General features: G+C 39.2%; 1 protein-coding gene across 2 annotated transcripts in view; it reads right to left on the bottom strand.

The window, feature by feature from the left end:
* Positions 1–1459: 1459 nt before the first annotated feature.
* Positions 1460–17994, bottom strand: part of SGCG (sarcoglycan gamma) — a 300854-nt gene continuing 284319 nt past the window's right edge. For both annotated transcript variants that reach the window (XM_082246683.1, XM_082246684.1), the window contains exons 7-8: positions 15821–15944; positions 1460–2139 (exon numbers count right to left, since the gene is read on the bottom strand). In XM_082246683.1, coding sequence (XP_082102809.1) covers positions 1966–2139; positions 15821–15944 — 298 coding nt within the window. In that variant the 3' untranslated portion in view covers positions 1460–1965. The remainder of the gene's footprint in view (positions 2140–15820; positions 15945–17994) is intronic.

Below are 17994 nucleotides of genomic sequence, written 5' to 3'. Positions count from 1 at the left end.
GGAGGTCCCAGGTTCAAGTCTGGGTCCTGACACATACAGTGGTTTAACATGACAGGTTCCACTCAGAACAGGCCTCGCCATGGTCGACCAAGGAAGGGGAGTTCACATGCTCAGCATCATATCCAGGGTTGTCTTTGGAAAATAGACAAGTACTGCCAGCATTGCTGCAGAGGTTAAAGGGGTGAGAGGTCAGCTTGTCAGTGCTCAGACCATACTCTGCACACTGCATCAAATTGGTCTGCATGGCTGTCATCCCAGAACGAATGCATCTTCTAAAGATGATGCACAAGAAAGCCCGCTAACAGTTTGCTGAATACAAGCAGACTAAGGACAATGATTACGGGAACCATGTCCTGTGGTCTGATGAGACCAAGGTAAACTTGTTTGGTTCAGATGGTGTCAAGTGCGTGTGGTGGCAACCAGGTGAGGAGTACCAGGACAAATGTGTCCTGCCTACAGTCAAGCATGGTAGTGGGAGTGTCATGGTCTGGGGCTGCATTAGTGCTGCCGGAACTGGGGAGCTACAGTTTATTGAGGGAACCATGATGCCAACATGTACTGTGACATACTGAAGCAGAGCATGATCCCCTCCCTTTGAAGACTGGGCCGAAAGGCAGTATTCCAACATGATAATGACCCCAAACACATCTCCAAAACAACCAATGCCTTGCCAAAGAAGCTGAGGGTAAAGGTGATGGACTGGCCAAGCATGTCTCCAGACCTAAACCCTATTGAGCAAGCATCTGTGGGGCATCCTCAAACGGAAGTTGGAGGAGCGTAAGGTCTCTAACATCAACCAGCTCTGTGATGTCATCATGGAGGAGCAAAAGAGAACTCCAGTGGCAAACTGTGAAGCTCTGGTGAACTCCATGCCCAAGAGGGTTAAGGCAGTGCTGTAAAACAATGGTGGCCACACAAACTATTGACACTTTGGGCCCAATTTGGACACTTTAATTTAGGGGTGTACTCACTTTTGTTGCCAGCGGTTTAGACAATAATGGCTGTGTGTTGAGTTATTTTGAGGGGACTTAAAATTTACACTGTTATACAATCTGTACACTCACTACTTTATATTGTAGCAAAGTGTAATTTCTTCAGTGTTGTTACATGAAAAGATATAATAAAATGATTACAAAAATGTGAGGGGTGTACTCACTTTTGTGAGATACTGTACATACAGAATAGTATAGGAGTGAAAAGCCATCTGAAGTGAACAAAACTATGACACAGGTCTGAACTCCACTATCAAAGTGGTGGACAAATATGAAAGTTGAGATACAAGAGAGGATAATTCTCAAAAGTACTAGCCAGTAAAATTGGAATTTAAATATTTCATCACATCTAAAAGAAGTTGTATATGCTAGCTTTTTGTCCTTTTATCAGTTGCCACCAAACACAAATTTAGAAGTGTAAAATATACCACAAAAATAACATACAATAAAAACAGCAGACTGCATAATATGTTATTGCAGGGTAGGTTGCATAGTATATTGCTGGCACCTATTCTTTTGTTTCAAATATTGGAAACAGATCATTAAGATCGTATTAATACCATAAAATGTGGTACAAGCAGAAAAGTATTTGAATTAGGAGAAAAAAATGAGAATGGTTTTCAATTAATTACTCAGTTCAATGAAGGTGTAACAGTTCAGTGACGCGACAAAATACTCATTTTATTAAGTGGCTGAGCTCCAGGAGCTACGGCTCTTAATTTTTCTGGTACTAGCCAAGACCAATGAATGATGTTTTATTTCCAAGTCCGAATTAACTTGTGCTATTTTACAGTGTCTAAAAAAATATTTCCTTATTTTTCATAAAAGTGTGTTTCCAGATACAAATAAATATCCCACACATTTTGTAGTTTTAGTAACTAAATTCTCAATGAGTTTTGTTCCAACAAACAAAGTGAAAGTTTCCACGTTCTATAAAAGGGGCTGCAAATTTCCAGTGGTTCAAAGAAGTCCTTTATTGACAGTCACGGCTGTATTCTTGGCAAGTGGATGTCGACCCAGCCACAGATAGGTAGAGTCTTCCATCAGGACAGACGCAAACTTCATAGAGGTCCTGAGAACTTCCAGGGTTCATCTTTGATCCTTGAGGCAGTTTTGGCATAAATATTTTTTCAGCATCTAGCACAACCTGCGTTGTAAAAGAAAACAAATTAGTAACTATAAAAATAAATTACAAAAATGTTTTACCAGTTGTTACATATGAAGATGAGATCTGTTTAAAGGGACCCATTCTATTTATTCTGCTATCCCTTCCAGCTGTACTTTTGAATAGAGGCTATTACAAGATCTTTAGAGCTCCCAGCTGTCCAGCAATCCCTAATTAGCTACTGTGATAGTCTTTGTGAAAGTGCACTTTACCTTTTAGAAGTAAGATGAGTAGTGTCCACATTCAATAAATCTATCTGAATACATGAAAGAAGAAAATGGTCGTACACCACCACGGAATCCAATGAAGAAAAGTTCTTTATTCACATAAGTGGTACAAGGTACAGCAGGGTAGGACAGTAGACGCGTTTCACATGACTGCTACATGCTTGTTTACTACCTACTACTAGTGAACAAGCACGTAGCAGTCATGTGAAACGCGTCTACTGTCCTACCCTGCTGTACCTTGTACCACTTATGTGAATAAAGAACTTTTCTTCATTGGATTCCGTGGTGGTGTACGACCATTTTCTTCTTTCACGCTTCTCCTGGTGGCAAGCTGAAGTTCAGCACCCACCTTGGATCGTGGACTTTGACTAGCCTGAGTGGTGTTATCACTCTTCATTTATCTGGATACATGACATCCTCCTTACTTACCTGCTGGGCAGGAAATCATTTTTCCCTATTAACTGATCTATTTTGGCTTTCTTTTTATAGTTTATATGCCAGTTAAGCCTGTACATAAATGGTGGTTGCCATCTTCAAGAAAGCACCCTAACCAAAGGGCTGCTGTGCCTGCTGATTCAATGGATTATTGGTGACAACCACAGAGTTGACATTAAACCATACGTAGGCATGCCACAAGTCAACAAACGGAAATCCACAGAAGGCATATGTCTAGTTTGTTCATTTTCAGATGTCTGCTGCGTCATTCACAGGTGACAGACTATCTGGCTGGTTGGTTGACAGAAAACAAGGTCATTGCCGATATGTCTATATATTTGCTACATTAAAAGTCTCCCTCTGGGAAGAAGGTAAGCAGTGCTTACCTAGTTTATACTACCTCATTAAGATGTTTGATATTATGATTGACAAAGGTTGGTTTAACTTTGTATTTAGGTCACACACTTGTTTTATTCCATTATTTATAAGACTACGTAAATAATTCAATTTGTAGCATGAAATAAACCTTGCCATACCAGAAAAGGTCATGGGAGGAGTGTTTTATCTTTCAGGCTCCCAATATGAGGATTTTTGAAGCCAAAAAAGGATGAGTAGAATAATCTTTATTACCGTAATATTTATGTTTAAAATCTAAATTTTACAGTTATCGGCATACTCATACTCTGTTTCAGACGTCTTAGAGGCCAGTTGTTCTGCTCTCAAAACCTATAGGTCCACTGTAGTTTCTTTTCACCCTTTTTCTGCAAACCACCTCTATTTTCTTTCCTACAATAGTGGTAATTTACTGCTGTTCTTTGTGTTGCCCCTCTTTTCAAACTCCTAAGCTTCTCCTCCTTTGTCTGTCATCAGACTTTGCTCTCTTGAGAACCAGGTCTCTGTGACTTTTTCTACACTATCAACAGACATTTCTCTCATAAGTGCCTGCTGCCATCCTCCGTGCCTGCTGCCATCCTCCGTGCCTTCTCTCTTGATGCCATCAGACTCCTCTCTCATGAGTACCTTCTTTCATTATCTGTGCCCTCTACCACACTGTTGTCAGATTTCTTTTTCATATATAGGCCACACTGTCCTCCTTTGTTCCTACTCTCAGGGGAATGCTTATTTTTTTTTGCTCCTCTCCCGTTTCCTCTCACACAGGGCACTGGTTAAGTCAACCATGGGCCCTCTTTTCTCTTCTATACACACTTCTGCACCCACCTTTTAGGTTTCTTCTTTTGTTGTCATTGTACAGTCTCCACTCTTCTAGTTCTATGTCCTTTCCGTCCCTGGCCTCCGCGTCATTAGTATTTGCTATCTACAGCAGACCTTTATGTACCTATTCAATGCTTCCTACTTTACATATACATTGCACATTCACATCAGTCCCTGCCCTCAAGGAGCTTACAATCTAAGGTCCCTAACTCACATTCATAGTAGGGCCAATTTTTTATACAGGATCCAATTAACCTACCAGCATGTCTTTGGAGTGTGGGAGGAAACCGGAGTACCCAGAGGAAACCCACGCAGGCACAGGGAGAACATCCAAACTCCAGGCAGGTTGTGTCATGGTTGGGATTTGAACCAGCGACTCTCTTGCTGCTAGGTGAAAGTGCTAACCACTACACCACTGTGCCGCCCATTTAGCAATAACTCTCTTTCTGTGCCTGGCTTTTAGTCTCCATTCTCTTTCTGAGATCTTTCCAGGATTCTCACTCTCCTTTCCTTCTGTGCTTACTCTCCTATCCCCACTTTTTACTTCTGCTCCTGCTCTGTAGTCTCTGTTCTCCTATCCTTCTGTGCCTGCTCTCCATGTTCTTACTCTCCTATCCTTCTGCCCCTGCTCTCCTTTCCTCATTCTTCTCTCCTGCTTTCCCTGTCTCTGGTCTATATTCTGCCAAGTCTAGATTTGTTTAGACATGTGCAGTTAATTTTGTTCCGAACCGAAATTCAGACAAATTTTCAGTTTTCCTAAATTTGGATGTACCCAAAATTTCCAATTACAATAGTACCAAATTTAAATGAACCCCAAAAGTAATGGAAAAAAATGTGGCTGAAATTCGAATTTGAATTGATTCAAATCAATTTGGAATAATTTTCAAATTCTAAATAGTTTTCGAATTCAGATCATTTTTGAATTTGAATAGTATTTGAAAAAATAGAATAGAACAGAATAAAAAAAGAACTGAATAAAATATAAAGAATATAACCATCTTCTGAAACTCAAATTTTTAAATAGAATAAATTCAAATTCAAATACATAAGAAAATAATAGAATAGAAAACAAAAATAGTATAGTAAAGAATAGGCTTGAAAAAACTATAGACTAGAATAAATATAACCATGTCCCAGAATTCAAATAGAATCAACTCGAAATGGAATAGAATAGATTAGAATAAAAAAAAAAAAAATAACAGAATAGTATAGAAAAAAAGACTAGAATAGAATAGAACGAATATAATCATCTTCTGAAAGTCAAATTTTGAATAGAATAAATTTGAGTTTGAATAGAATAGAAAATAATAGAATAGAAAATAATAAAATAAAAAAAGTTGAACAAAATATAAGGAATATAACCATCTTCTTAAATTAGAATTTTTAAATAGAATTAATTTGAATTAGTATACATAAGAAAAGAATAGAATAAATATTTAAAAAAGAATAGAATAGATTAGAATAGAAAAGAATAAAATTAAAAAAACAATAGAATAGAATAAATATAACCATGTCCCAGAATTCAAATATGATCAATTGGAATTTGAATAGAACATAAAAAATAGATTAGAATAGAATAGAAAATAACAGAATAGTATAGAAAAAACTGAATATAATAAAATAGAATAGAATAGAACGAATATAATCATTTTGCGAAATTCAAATTTTGAATATAATAAGTTTGAACATGAATAGAATAAATTAGAATATAATAAAAAAAATTGATGAAAATATAAAGAATATAACCATCTTCTGAAATTCAGAATAGAATAGAAAATAACAGAATAGTATAGAAAAAACTGAATAGAATAAAATAGAATAGAATAGAACAAATATAATCCTCTTTCGAAATTCAAATTTTGAATATAAGTTTGAATTTGAATAGAATAGAATAGAATAGAATAAAAGTAATTGATGAAAATATAAAGAATATAACCATCTTCTGAAATTCAAAATTTTAAATAGAATAAATTTGAACTTTAATACATAAGAAAAGAATAGAATAGAAAAGAATAGAATGGAAAAAAGAATAGAACAGAAAAGAATAGAATTAACAAACAATAGAATAGAATAGAATAAATTTAAATGTCCCAGAATTCAAATAGAATCAATTCGCATTTGAATATAATAGAAAATAATAAATTCAAATAAAATAGAAAAACTACAGCATATTTTAGAATAGAAAAGAATAGAATAGAACAAATATAATCATCTTCCGAAATTCGAATTTTGAATAGAATACAATAGAATAAAAAAGAACAGAATTTAAAAAAAAAACAATAGAATAGAATAGAAAGAATATAACCATTTTCCCAAATCCAAATAGAATCCATTCAAATTTAAATAGATTAGAATATTAAGATGGTTATATTCTTTATATTCCATTCTATTCTATTGTTTTTTTTCTGTACTATTCTGTTCTTTTCTATTCTAAACTATTCTTTTCCATTCTATTCAAGTTTAAATTTATTCTATTTGAAATTTTTGAAATGGTTGTATTGTTTCTATTCTATTCTATTTTTTTTAAATTCTATTCTTTTGTATTCTATTCTTTTTCCATTTGAATTTCAGAAGATGGTTTCTATTTTTTCTATTTTATTTTATTCTATTCTTTTTCTATTCTATTCTATTCTTTTATTTTCTATTCCATTTTGTACTGTTTTACTCTATTGTATTCTACTCTTTTATTTTCTTTTATATTCTTCTCTATTCTACACTATTTTTTCTATTATATTCCTGTGTCTTCTTTTCTATTTTATTGTTTTTGGAAATTTGGAAACAAATCAAAAATTTAACGAATTTGAAAACTTTTCAAATTTAAAAACTGTTTGAATTTTAAAACTATTCAAAATGAATTTGAATCCTATTCGAATTTGGAAAATTTTAATTGATTTGAATATGAAAAAATAAAAAGAATTCCCAAAACTAATTAAATGGATTAAACTAATTTAACTAAACAAATTTATGCAAAAAACAAATCGAGATGAAATTAAACAATTTTTTTTGTTCTGCACATGTCTAGATTTGTTCTCTATTCCCAATCTCCTCTCTTTATATGTTCTCTGGTCCCCACTCTCCTATCCTTTTGCACCTCGTTCTCTGGTGCCACTTTCCCAAGAGGAGGGGTTTGGAGTCCTATAGACCCCAGATCCCTCCATAAAGAGTGGCTGTCACTGCTTATTACTCTTACATTCCTTGTGACAGCAACAAAAAAAAAATTAAAGGAACAGTGTAAGAAAAAATTAATTAGAATAAAAAAAAAAAAATTAAAGCGCCCCATCCATCATTGCTTGCAGAAGCGAACGCATACGTAAGTCACGCCCACAAATGTAAACATTGCAAACAGTTAAAATTACTATACACACATACATACACAGCGAGTAAAAGAAGTATTGAACACGTCACCATTTTTCTAGGTAAATAGATTTCTAAGGGTGATATTGACATTATATTTTCACCACATGTCAGCAACAACCCATGCAATCCATACATACAAAGAAACCAAAACAAATCAGTTCAGAAATTGAGTTGTGTAATAAAACAGTATGACACAGGGAAAAAGTATTAAACACGCTAACTGAACTTTATTTAATACTTCGTACAAAATCCTTTGTTGGTAATGACAGCCTAAAGATGCCTCCTGTATGGAGAAACTAGTCTCATGCATTGCTCAGGTGGGATTTTGGCCCATTCTTCCACACAGTCTTCAAATGTTGACGGTTCCGTGGGCCTCTTCTATGAACTCTAATCTTTAGTTCTTTCCATAGATTTTCTATTGCATTCAAGTCAGGTGATTGGCTGGGCCATTTTAGCAGCTTTATTTTCTTTCTTTAAAACTAATTGAGAGTTTTCTTGGCTTTGTGTTTGGCATCATTGTTTTGCTGAAATGTCCACCCTCATTTCATCTTCATCATCCTGGTGGATGGCAGCAGATTTGTATCAAGAATGTCTTGGTATTTTTTTTCCCCTTGAGGGAGCCCATGCACCACAAGTTTGCTGAGGCATGAGAAGCAGAGTCCCTGGGGTCACTGAGGATTGCAGTATCTGGAACTGCCTCTTCCTAGTCACATACTACTAGGGTTCTGGGGACGGGTTTGAGGTATGTTTTTTGAGGTATGTGTTCCTCTGCTTCAATGCCTGCAAAACTGCCAAAATCCTCTTCCTCTTCTTGTGTGTTCCGTGGCACCGGAAGAATAGTGAACAGAACTCTGCATAAAGTGGTCCTTGAGAGGAAAGGATGTCTTCTTCCTGCTGCTGCTCTGCCACGAGTGCCCTGTCCATAATGGCATGCAGAGCCTGCTCCAGCAGGAACACAACAATGATTGTATCACTGATGCATTGTAACGGCTCACTATCCTTGTCGCCTCCTCAAATGGTGAAAGTACAGTGCATGCATCCTTTATCAGCGGCCATTGACGTGGAGAAAAAAAAGCTGAGCTAGCCTGAGCCTGTTGTTGTGCCATACTCACACAGGTACTCGTTGATGCCTCTCTGCTGCATGTGCAGCTGCTGCAGCATTGCCAAAGTTTAGTTCCACCTGGTAGGCATGTCACAAATAATAACGCTGCACCACTAAATTGAGGTATGGCACATATGTCAACTTTCCCTGTCTAAAGGGGTAATCTGGAGATCAGTGCAATTATCGCACACCATTATTCCTGGCTCCAGCTGCCGTAGCTTAAACCACCTATGGGCCTGTCTCTGCAGAGCTGAAAGAATCTATGCTCCGGTGTTGCCTAGGGGGTACTGGTGGTTCATAGGACAATTCAGCAGAGGAGGGCATAAAGGAGGAGGAGGGGATGGAGGTGACACATTTTGCATCATCATTTCCACCAGCTGTATGGAGATGTGGCGGCAAAACAAGCTGCAGCACTGAGCCCTGTCCTGCATCCTTCTGAGTTGCAAGCAGAGTTACCCAGTGTGCTGTGAATCAAATATATCATCCCTGACCATGTGTCAGCAGTAACATGGACCTTGCGGCTGGCTGTCTTGCCCAACGATGCCACGACATTGCCTTCCCAGTGATGGCACAAAGCTGAAATGGCCTTATGTGCAATTAAATAGCGACTAGGAACCTGACATTGTGGTACAGCACATTCTGCAAAATCACGGAAAGGGGCAGAATCCACCAGAAAGGCAGGAGTTGCAAAGCCAGCATATTTGACATGTTTGAATTTAGATGCTGGCATATGGGTGGCAGTGACTGTATTTTTTTTTTTTCGCTGCAGCATTTGGGGCAGAGAATGTGCCTGCTATGGTCAATAGCTGGTGGTGTGCTTCTGGCAGACATGCTGGAAGGACCTGTGACACCCTTTGCTATACCATCATCCCTCTCAGTGGAGGCTTCTGAGAGGTCATGAGATATAGCAGGGGTAGACCTGAAAGGTGAGGAGTGTGAAGGAGTAGAAGTGCATCCCTTTTGTGTGACTTTTAGGTGCTCTTGCCAACAGGCAGAGTGGTGGGAGGTTAAATGCCTTGTCAAGCATGTGGTACCCAAATGGCTAGTGTTTTTGCCGTGCTTGATCTGCTTGAGGCAAAGTTTGTAAATTGAAACAGTGCTATCAGCTGCACATGTGCTAAAAAAGGTTTAGAAAGCTGAGCTGTGGGAAGTGGGTTAGGAGATAACAGCTTCACAATGTGATGGAATAGGATGGCTGTTCTCCACTCATTGCCTGTGGACACATATGCTGCTGGCCCCCTCACAGTGCCATGTGAATGTCTGTCTCACCTTGTTGGCCTTCCAGACATGATGGGCTGGGCTTATTACCGAAATGTAATAGAGACGGGAAATGTGTACTTGGATGCACTTTAATTAATGGAAAGTGGTGTTTGGTGCACTTTAAGTTGAGTACTAATTACATAGACACACTGCACTGACACACTAAAATATACTGCAGTAAAAGTGCACTAAGGCACTTCAATATACTACAGTAAAAGTGCACTATAACGCAATTCAATATACTGCAGTAAAAGTGCACTAACACAAATCGATATACTGCAGTAAAAGTGCACTGAGACACTTCAATATACTACAGTAAAAGTGCACTAAAGCACTTCAATATACTGCAGTAAAAGTGCACTAACGCACTTCAATATACTGCCATAATAGTGCACTAACGCACTTTAATATACAGCAGTAAAGGTGCACTAATGCACTTCAATATACTGCCATAATAGTGCACTAACGCACATCAATATACTGCTGTGAAAGTACCCTGACACACTTCAATATACTGCAGTAAAAGGGCACTAACACACTTCAATATACTGCCGTAAAAGTGCAATAACGCACTTTAATATACTGCTGTAAAAGTACCCTGATGCACTTCAATATACTGCAGTAAACACGCACTAACACACTTCAATATACTCCCATAAAATTGCACAAACGTACTTCAATATACTGCAGTAAACGTGCACTAACTCACTTCAATATACTGCAGTAAACGTGCACTAACACACTTCAATATACTGCAGTAAAAGTGCACTAACGCACTTAAATATACTGCAGTAAACGTGCACTAATGCACTTAAGTATATTTGCAGTAAAGGTGCACTAACGCACTTCAATATACTGAGGTAAAAGTGCACTAACGCACTTCAATATACTGCAGTAAACGTGCACTAACGCACCTCAATATACTGCAGTAAACGCGCACTAACTCACTTCAATATACTTCAGTAAATGTGCACTAACGCACTTCAATATACTGCAGTTAACATGCACTAACGCACTTCAATTTACTGCAGTAAAAGTGCACTGATGCACTTCAATATACTTCAGTAAAACTTCTCTGATTCACTACTATACTGAAGTAAAACTGCCCTTCCACTCTACACTGACACACATCAATATACTGCAGGTAACCTGCCATGAAACACTAAAATGACACTACAGTAAAAATAAACAGTCGCGCTACACTCACGCTGCACTATTACTTTATTCACACTAAACTGACACAAAAGTAAAAATGAAAAGTTGCACTACACTCACACAGCACTGTCGCCATATTCACACTACACTGATACTTTACACTGACAGTAGAATCCCAATAGCAATGAACAGAGCTTTGTTCTAAAAAATAGCCAGTCTACACGATTGAAGACCTTTTCTGCATCCGTTGAAAGCAGATGCATTGGAATGGCCTTCTTTTTAGCGTAATGAATCAGGTTCAAGGTTCAGGCCGTGTTGTCATTGGCCTTTCTAATTGGGGTAAAAACTGTTTGGTCAAGATGGATGATACCTGGCAGTAGGGGCTACAAGCAGTTTGCAAAGGTTTTGGCAAAAATTTCAACATCACAAAAGGAGAGACTGGTCTGTAGCTAGTGCAATATGTCAGTTCCTTCCCTGGTTTAAGAAAGACTGTCAGGGGAGCATAAATAGTATCTGTGAGGAAAGATTGACTGTTAGTTAGGCCATTAAAAGAAGATAAAAAAAAATACTGGGTAATGATTGGCAATAGATATTTATATAATATTAGGGGTTAGACCATCCGAACCTGGGGCTTTACTGTGTCTGTTCCTTGGTGCCAAAGTCCTCTTTCTGTGTCTGTTTTCTGGTAACCACTCTTTCTGTGCCAGCTCTCGAGTCCCCACTTTCCTCTCATACTGCCCCAGTTTCCTCTTCTTTTGTGTCCACTCTACAGTCCCTGTTCTGCTTTAAGCACATCCACTCTCTGAACACTGTTTTTATTGTGCATATTTTCTCCAGCTCTTGTTCTACTCCTCCCAGTGGTTTCTGCTCTCATATTTTGAACTTGCTATCTAATCCCTGATCCCTGCTGTCCAAGGAAAGTGGTAATCATTACATCTTGTGCTGTTCATTTAAAAAAAAAAAAAAAGGTTTATTTGCGGAAGGCACTGAAGCCTCTATCTATCTCACCAATCTCAGATTTCTATTTTATTTTACGGTTGTACTTTTCTTAAACATCTCCGCATGTAGAAACCCTTTTTTTTGTTTGTGGGGTATCACTATTTATGAAAGGAAAGAAAATAACCTCAAACACAATAACAGCGGCAAGTTAAGATATACCAGCAACAATGTGATGAAAACGCCACGTGAACCCGCATGCAATATTTTCAGCTAACAATATGCTATGTTTTTCTAGGTGCTATTAGTTTTATTACACTAGTAATTTACACATAGGACACGCTATGCACCTGGGCAGGGGTTGAGGGTGGGGCATGACAATGTCTGTTCCACATGTAACACATAGTATCACCACAAATTGTAAATGCAAATTCCATCTTACTGTGGGGGGTGCTTTGCTTTTAACTTTTGTTGCATTTTAGAGGAACACTTATTGATTCCCTAGGCATGAATTGTGTGCATTGTCCCAATTCAAATATATTTATTTCATAGTAGACAATCGAGACAAATCAATAAGGCATTTGTGACATAATTCTGGCAGTGTGTATGTAGTCAGAAGACATTTGCCAGATTCGAGGAAACCCCACAACATTTTCGTTGTTTGTTGTGATGTGTGAAAAAAATTCTAGCAGTCCTTATTTTCTACACTTTTACTCTTTTACTCTGCCGTGACTTCCAACGCCAATGAACAAACTTTGAAAGATTATGCTCTGAGGATTACTGCCTTGGACACTTTTTTATGCCCATTTATCCACCCCAATGGCCCAATGTCCACAACATTCTCAACTGGTCAAACCCAAAAATATGTCTTTCATTTATATGTCATCATTAAATCACCTCCAGAATGCAATTATAAGATACTCACATGCTGCTAAGGACCCCTACCCAGATTCATAAAATAATACCGTTGGCTTCAGATGGATGTTGGAGATGTGGACAGGGGGAAGGCACAAGACTCCGCATCTTCTGGTCCTGCCCTAAGCTCACTGCTTTCTGGCAAGATGTTTACAAAATCTCCCAGCGTTTTACTTATTTTCATATGCCTTGGGTCTATTCTTTTTCCTTTTCTACAACAATTAGATTCTGACTAAAATATATTTTAAATTAAAATTATAAAGTCATCATTTAATTTATGCAAAATCATACATTCTGCTTTTCTGGAGGGAAGAATTCCCCCCTTCGGTCCAGCTATGGATTAATTAAGTAGAAGAGATCAGAAGAATGAAAGATTTATCCTACTCCGAAAACAATAAGTCCAATGCAGGGGTGGACTGACAACTCATGGGGCCCCCTATGTCCCCTCCTACACTCAAGTCACACTCACACAAAGCCCTATGTACATATTGCCTTTTCCACATTATATATGTTTGTGGCAGCCATCCTCCACATATTGCAGCTCAGCTGCACAGAAGGGGCCATCAACAAACTTTGGAAGATGTCAGGCCCTAATGTTCAAGAAGGGGCCAATGCCTAATTCTTGTCTGCAGCTTAGACTCATGGAGATTCCCACTGGCATTGCTGTGGAGCCACTGAACACCTGACAGGTTCAAAGGTGGTGGCCATCTGAGAACTTGTCAGGTGCCTGACAGCTTCCCAGCCATGCCTCTGGGAACCTCCGTGAGCCTGATCATTTAGTTATTGCAGCTCAGATGCATAGAGGTGGCATTTAAATATCTACCACAGCATAGCCTGCATGCAAGTTCCTGGCTTCTTTCTGTAGAAGATGCTTGGGCCCTTTCATGTTTAAAGATTACTGATGCGCAGCAGCCATCTTTATGATGCAGCCAGCAGAGCATTTAATGAAAGCAGTAAAGTAGGGTTTTTGGGGGCTGAAGGTAGTGCCTGCTAATTACATAGTACAGTAAAGAGACAGAAGGGGAGAGGGCGGAGTGGGAGGAGAGATAGGAATAGGAGGGAGAGAGATGGGGGAGATGGGAAAGCAAGGTGGGAGGAGAGAGGTAGGTGAAAAAGGGAGCGGTGAGAGATAGGGGAGAGAGGGAGGTGGGGCAAGAGAGCGAGGGGTAAGAGAGAGAGGGGGTAAAAGAGAAAGAGGGAGGTAGAAGGGGGGTTGAGAGAGGGGGTGGGTCGAGAGAGAGGGGATAAGTCGAAAGAGAAGAGAGACAGAGGGGGGTAGGAAGGTAAGAGAGAGAAAGGAGGGGGGGGTAGGGAGGTAAGAGAGAGAAATAGAGGGGGGGGGGGGTGAGAGGACGGGGTTGTTATGTCTGCTATCCACAATTATGGCCCCAGACTGCTCTCTCCTGGGCTCAGGCAACCAGGATCTAGAGCTGCTGTATGCTCTATATTTAAATCTGCTGCCTCCATAGCCCCTTTGACAGCAGTTCGTGCACTGTATGGGAGTCCAATATTCTTTTGGTCATGTGAATTGCACTCAGAAGACAAGATCCATCCACACACAGGATCATCTCCAGATCACCCCAGCTGGGGCCATAACAGAATAAATTGGAGATGCATGGCTCTCCCGGAAGGGTGTTCCCTGTCCTGTTGCCTGACAGTGCGCTCTCCACTCTGAATGCTCTCCACTGTCTATGTCTTGTCCTCAGGAAAGGGGGTCCGTGTGCACGGGAAGGATGGGGTGAACCAATCTAGGAGCATAAAGAAAAAGGATCTTTTTTTTATGCTCCTAGATTGGGCTTTTCATAACACATTGATCCTATATGTCTCAAGCTTTACAAGAGGCCCATTCCTCTAGTCCCTTGTAAATCAACAGGGATCTTTTGTAGTCTGGCATTTGTTGTGGGGCCGTGTGGTCTGACAATGGGCGGCTCTCGTGGTGTTGACGCCATTGCCATTTCCTTCCCCCTTCCTGTTTGGTTTTATCATTCAGCGACACATCTATGCTATATAATTCTAATATTCTGGTTAATATTGCATTATCCATTATCGCAAATGCATTTTTGTTTATATAATCAAATGTTTCCTTTGTACTTATGTTGTTACTTATCTTCCAGGAAGTCCTTTGCCCTATCTGGCTGACACCTATGAAGAAGAGTTTTTTGAAACACGCCAGGTGTCATTCCTATGCTTGCACATTTCTTCTGTTCAATTATTGTTATATTGTTATGTATGGCCACATTGTGCTATTTTGAACATGTTTTTCAATTTTAATTTTTGTATCAATAAATATACTTTTTTGTGCAGTGGTTTTGCACAGAGCAGCCCTGATCCTCCTTTTCTGTGGTGCCCCGTCGGCACTCCTGGCTCCTCCTCTTCATTGGGTGCCCCCACAGAGAGCCACTTTCCCTGGGGGCACCCATGCGGGTGTGCTCATGAGTCCTGCTTCTGCGTCTATTGACAGCAGGACCGCCTCGGCTCCCGTGTCACTGGATTTGTGCTCGTCGCTGGAACAATCGGGTTCAGGTAAGAAAAAGGGGGGTCTGGGGGACAGCTGCAGCACTGAAGGTTTTTCACCTTAATGCATAAACCTTGAGACTTTACAACTCCTTTAAGCAGTGTTGTCAGCTCTGCCTAGCTTCTTTCTGAACTACAGAAAACCTTCCCTGTTGTCATCTCTATAACAGAATGGTTAGGAGTTGAGTTCTGGCAAGATTACAGGTATTTTTGCTGTACTTGCTGTATTTTTAAAGAAACAAAGCATTGAGAAATGTGCACGTATTGAAGAGATGTAATGTATAGATTTTTTATTTTGCCCAGTCTTATATTTTAGGTAAGAGTGTAAATCTCATAAATAACATCTATTTTTAAAAACCTCTCTAAATATGTAGATTTCCACTTCAGGTTCATGTCATGATTTAGTGGCACATGGTCAGTTTTATTTTTATTTTATGTAGAATATTTAAAATTATGGCATTTTTATGTGTTGAAATATGTATGTTCTGTATATTTGGATGTTATAAATTATTATGGTACAGAAGAAAATGTATGTATTAAGATCACCAACCATGCCATCATTGCTGTGGAATTTAATGTCCTTCCGTGAAATAGCCTCGATTTCACCAGTCTGCGCTTTGATGTAGACTCCTTTTGGGGCATCCATGGTTAAAGATCGAGTGGGTGACTCTAATCTGAAAGATAATAATAAAGTAAGTGTTAAATAAATGTATTTATTTTTTTTTCAATAAAACAAAAGTTTTCTTTTTTGAGAAGCATGAGAGATTTTCTTTTTCCAACTACGTTAGAATATTTGGCTTGAAACCTGAATATTTATGAATTTGTTTTGTAGAGTAACATTTTTGTTGAATTTATTAAACTCCATTTTTCTAGTCATCAATTAATTTGTACTCTAGAAGAACAAGAAGTACAAGTACAAGAAGACAAGGCTTTGGGACAGATAAAATGTACTAAGCAGTAGGTATAAATAGAACTTGCCTCTCTCCCCTTTTTTGAGTATTTCCTGTGCATTTTTGCAGGGGGAGCTCAGCTTTCATTAACTTGAACCCCATAATTACATTTTCCAAGAGCACTTTCTCTACACACAGAGTGTGTGCAGGCATTCGGGAGTCAAGGCAGCAGCATTGTTTTGCTGAGAAAGAAATCATTGTTTGTATGTGGAGGGAGACAAAAATGGGCAGGAACAAAGTTCTGTAGTCCATCAGGCAGGGCTGACAACGTTGGTTGGGATTTCAGTGCAGAAAATACACTGTGGTGTCAGCACCAATGGGAAGTTAAGAGCACACTGGACATCTGGCAGCTCAACAGGCATTTCTTCTGTACAGTGTTTTCAACCACTTCCTGCCAGGAGGATGTCCATATATGTCCTTCGGTTTCAATGGTTATACCGGAATCATTTCTACAGCTAAAGGCACCATTCCAATATGTATGTTTTCATCCGTCTATTCCCTAACATGCAGAAGTGATCCAAGTGGCACTTGGTTACTTCTGCGGGTGGCGGACGGGGGTTCTACCCCCCCACCCACTGCCTCCACTGCCTCTCCCGGGCTCTACCATATGATCACAGTGTACGGGAGTGATGATGCTGGTGGGGATGGCTTCCCTGAACAGAGAGAGAGGAACTGAAATCGTTCCCCTCTCTCTGTAACACTGGAAACCTGGAGTGATGAGTTATGTCGTCACTTCCAGTTCTGCCTCTGTATGTACCTGGCCACCAGTGGCCAGGAAAGCAGCCGATCAGACCAATCTGTGTCTGATTGGTTGCATGGGAGGTTAGAGCAGAGATTTGGGGTCTAATATTTCCCAGATAGCTCCATAAAGAGAACCTGTCATGGCCCATGCTGTCACAAGGGATGTTGTTCATTCCTTGTGATAGCAATAAAGTTAATCCAAAAAAAAAAGTGTAAAAAAAAAAAATGTTTGTATAAAATAAATAAAAAAAATTGAAACGCCCCTGTCCCAATGTGCTTACGTGCAAATGCAAATGCATACGTTATTCCAGCACCGGCCACAAACATATGTTAACGATGATTGCACCACACATGTGAGGTATTGTCGTGAACGTCGGAGCTACAGCAATAATTCTAGCACCAGACCTTCTGTGCATCTCTAAACTGGTAACCTGTGGCCTCCTCATCAGTGCCTGATATTAGTGCCACCTACCAGTGCCTGTCAGTGACACATATCAGTGCAGCCCATCAGTGCCACCTATCCATGCCCATCAGTACACTCCAGTGTCTCCTCATCAGTGCTCACCAGTGCCACCTCATCAGTGCAGCCTATCAGTGCACATCAGTGAAGGAGAAACATTACCTGTTTTCAAAATATTATAAAAAACTATGAAAACGTTTTTAATTTCAATTTAAAGTTTTTGTTTTTCAAAAGTTTTGTTTTTTTTTTTTCATTTATTTAGCAAAAAAATAAAAAACCCAGTGGTGATTAAATACCATAAAAAGAAAGCTCTATTTGTTTGAGCTCTGCTCAGGAAGGGGGTGAAAGTGCCCAGTAGGCATGTGGTTAAAGTGCGGTTACAGAGAATTACCATTAAAATCAATGGAGGTGGCTGACAAGAGATGGCTCATGAAAGCGACATGATGCTTACTGTTCAACAAGAGGCAAGGCAACACAACGCTACCACTCCTGTATGAACAGTACTGTGTGGTGCCCATTGTAGTATTCATGGCAGGCGTTGAAGGACGACTATGAAGCTTTCAAAACGCTGAA

Source organism: Pelophylax lessonae (assembly GCF_965119305.1).
Source record: "Pelophylax lessonae genome assembly, chromosome: 2".
Taxonomy (NCBI): Eukaryota; Metazoa; Chordata; class Amphibia; order Anura; family Ranidae; genus Pelophylax; species Pelophylax lessonae.
Note: the sequence above shows the minus strand (reverse complement) of the source record. Positions and strands in the feature narration are given on the sequence as shown.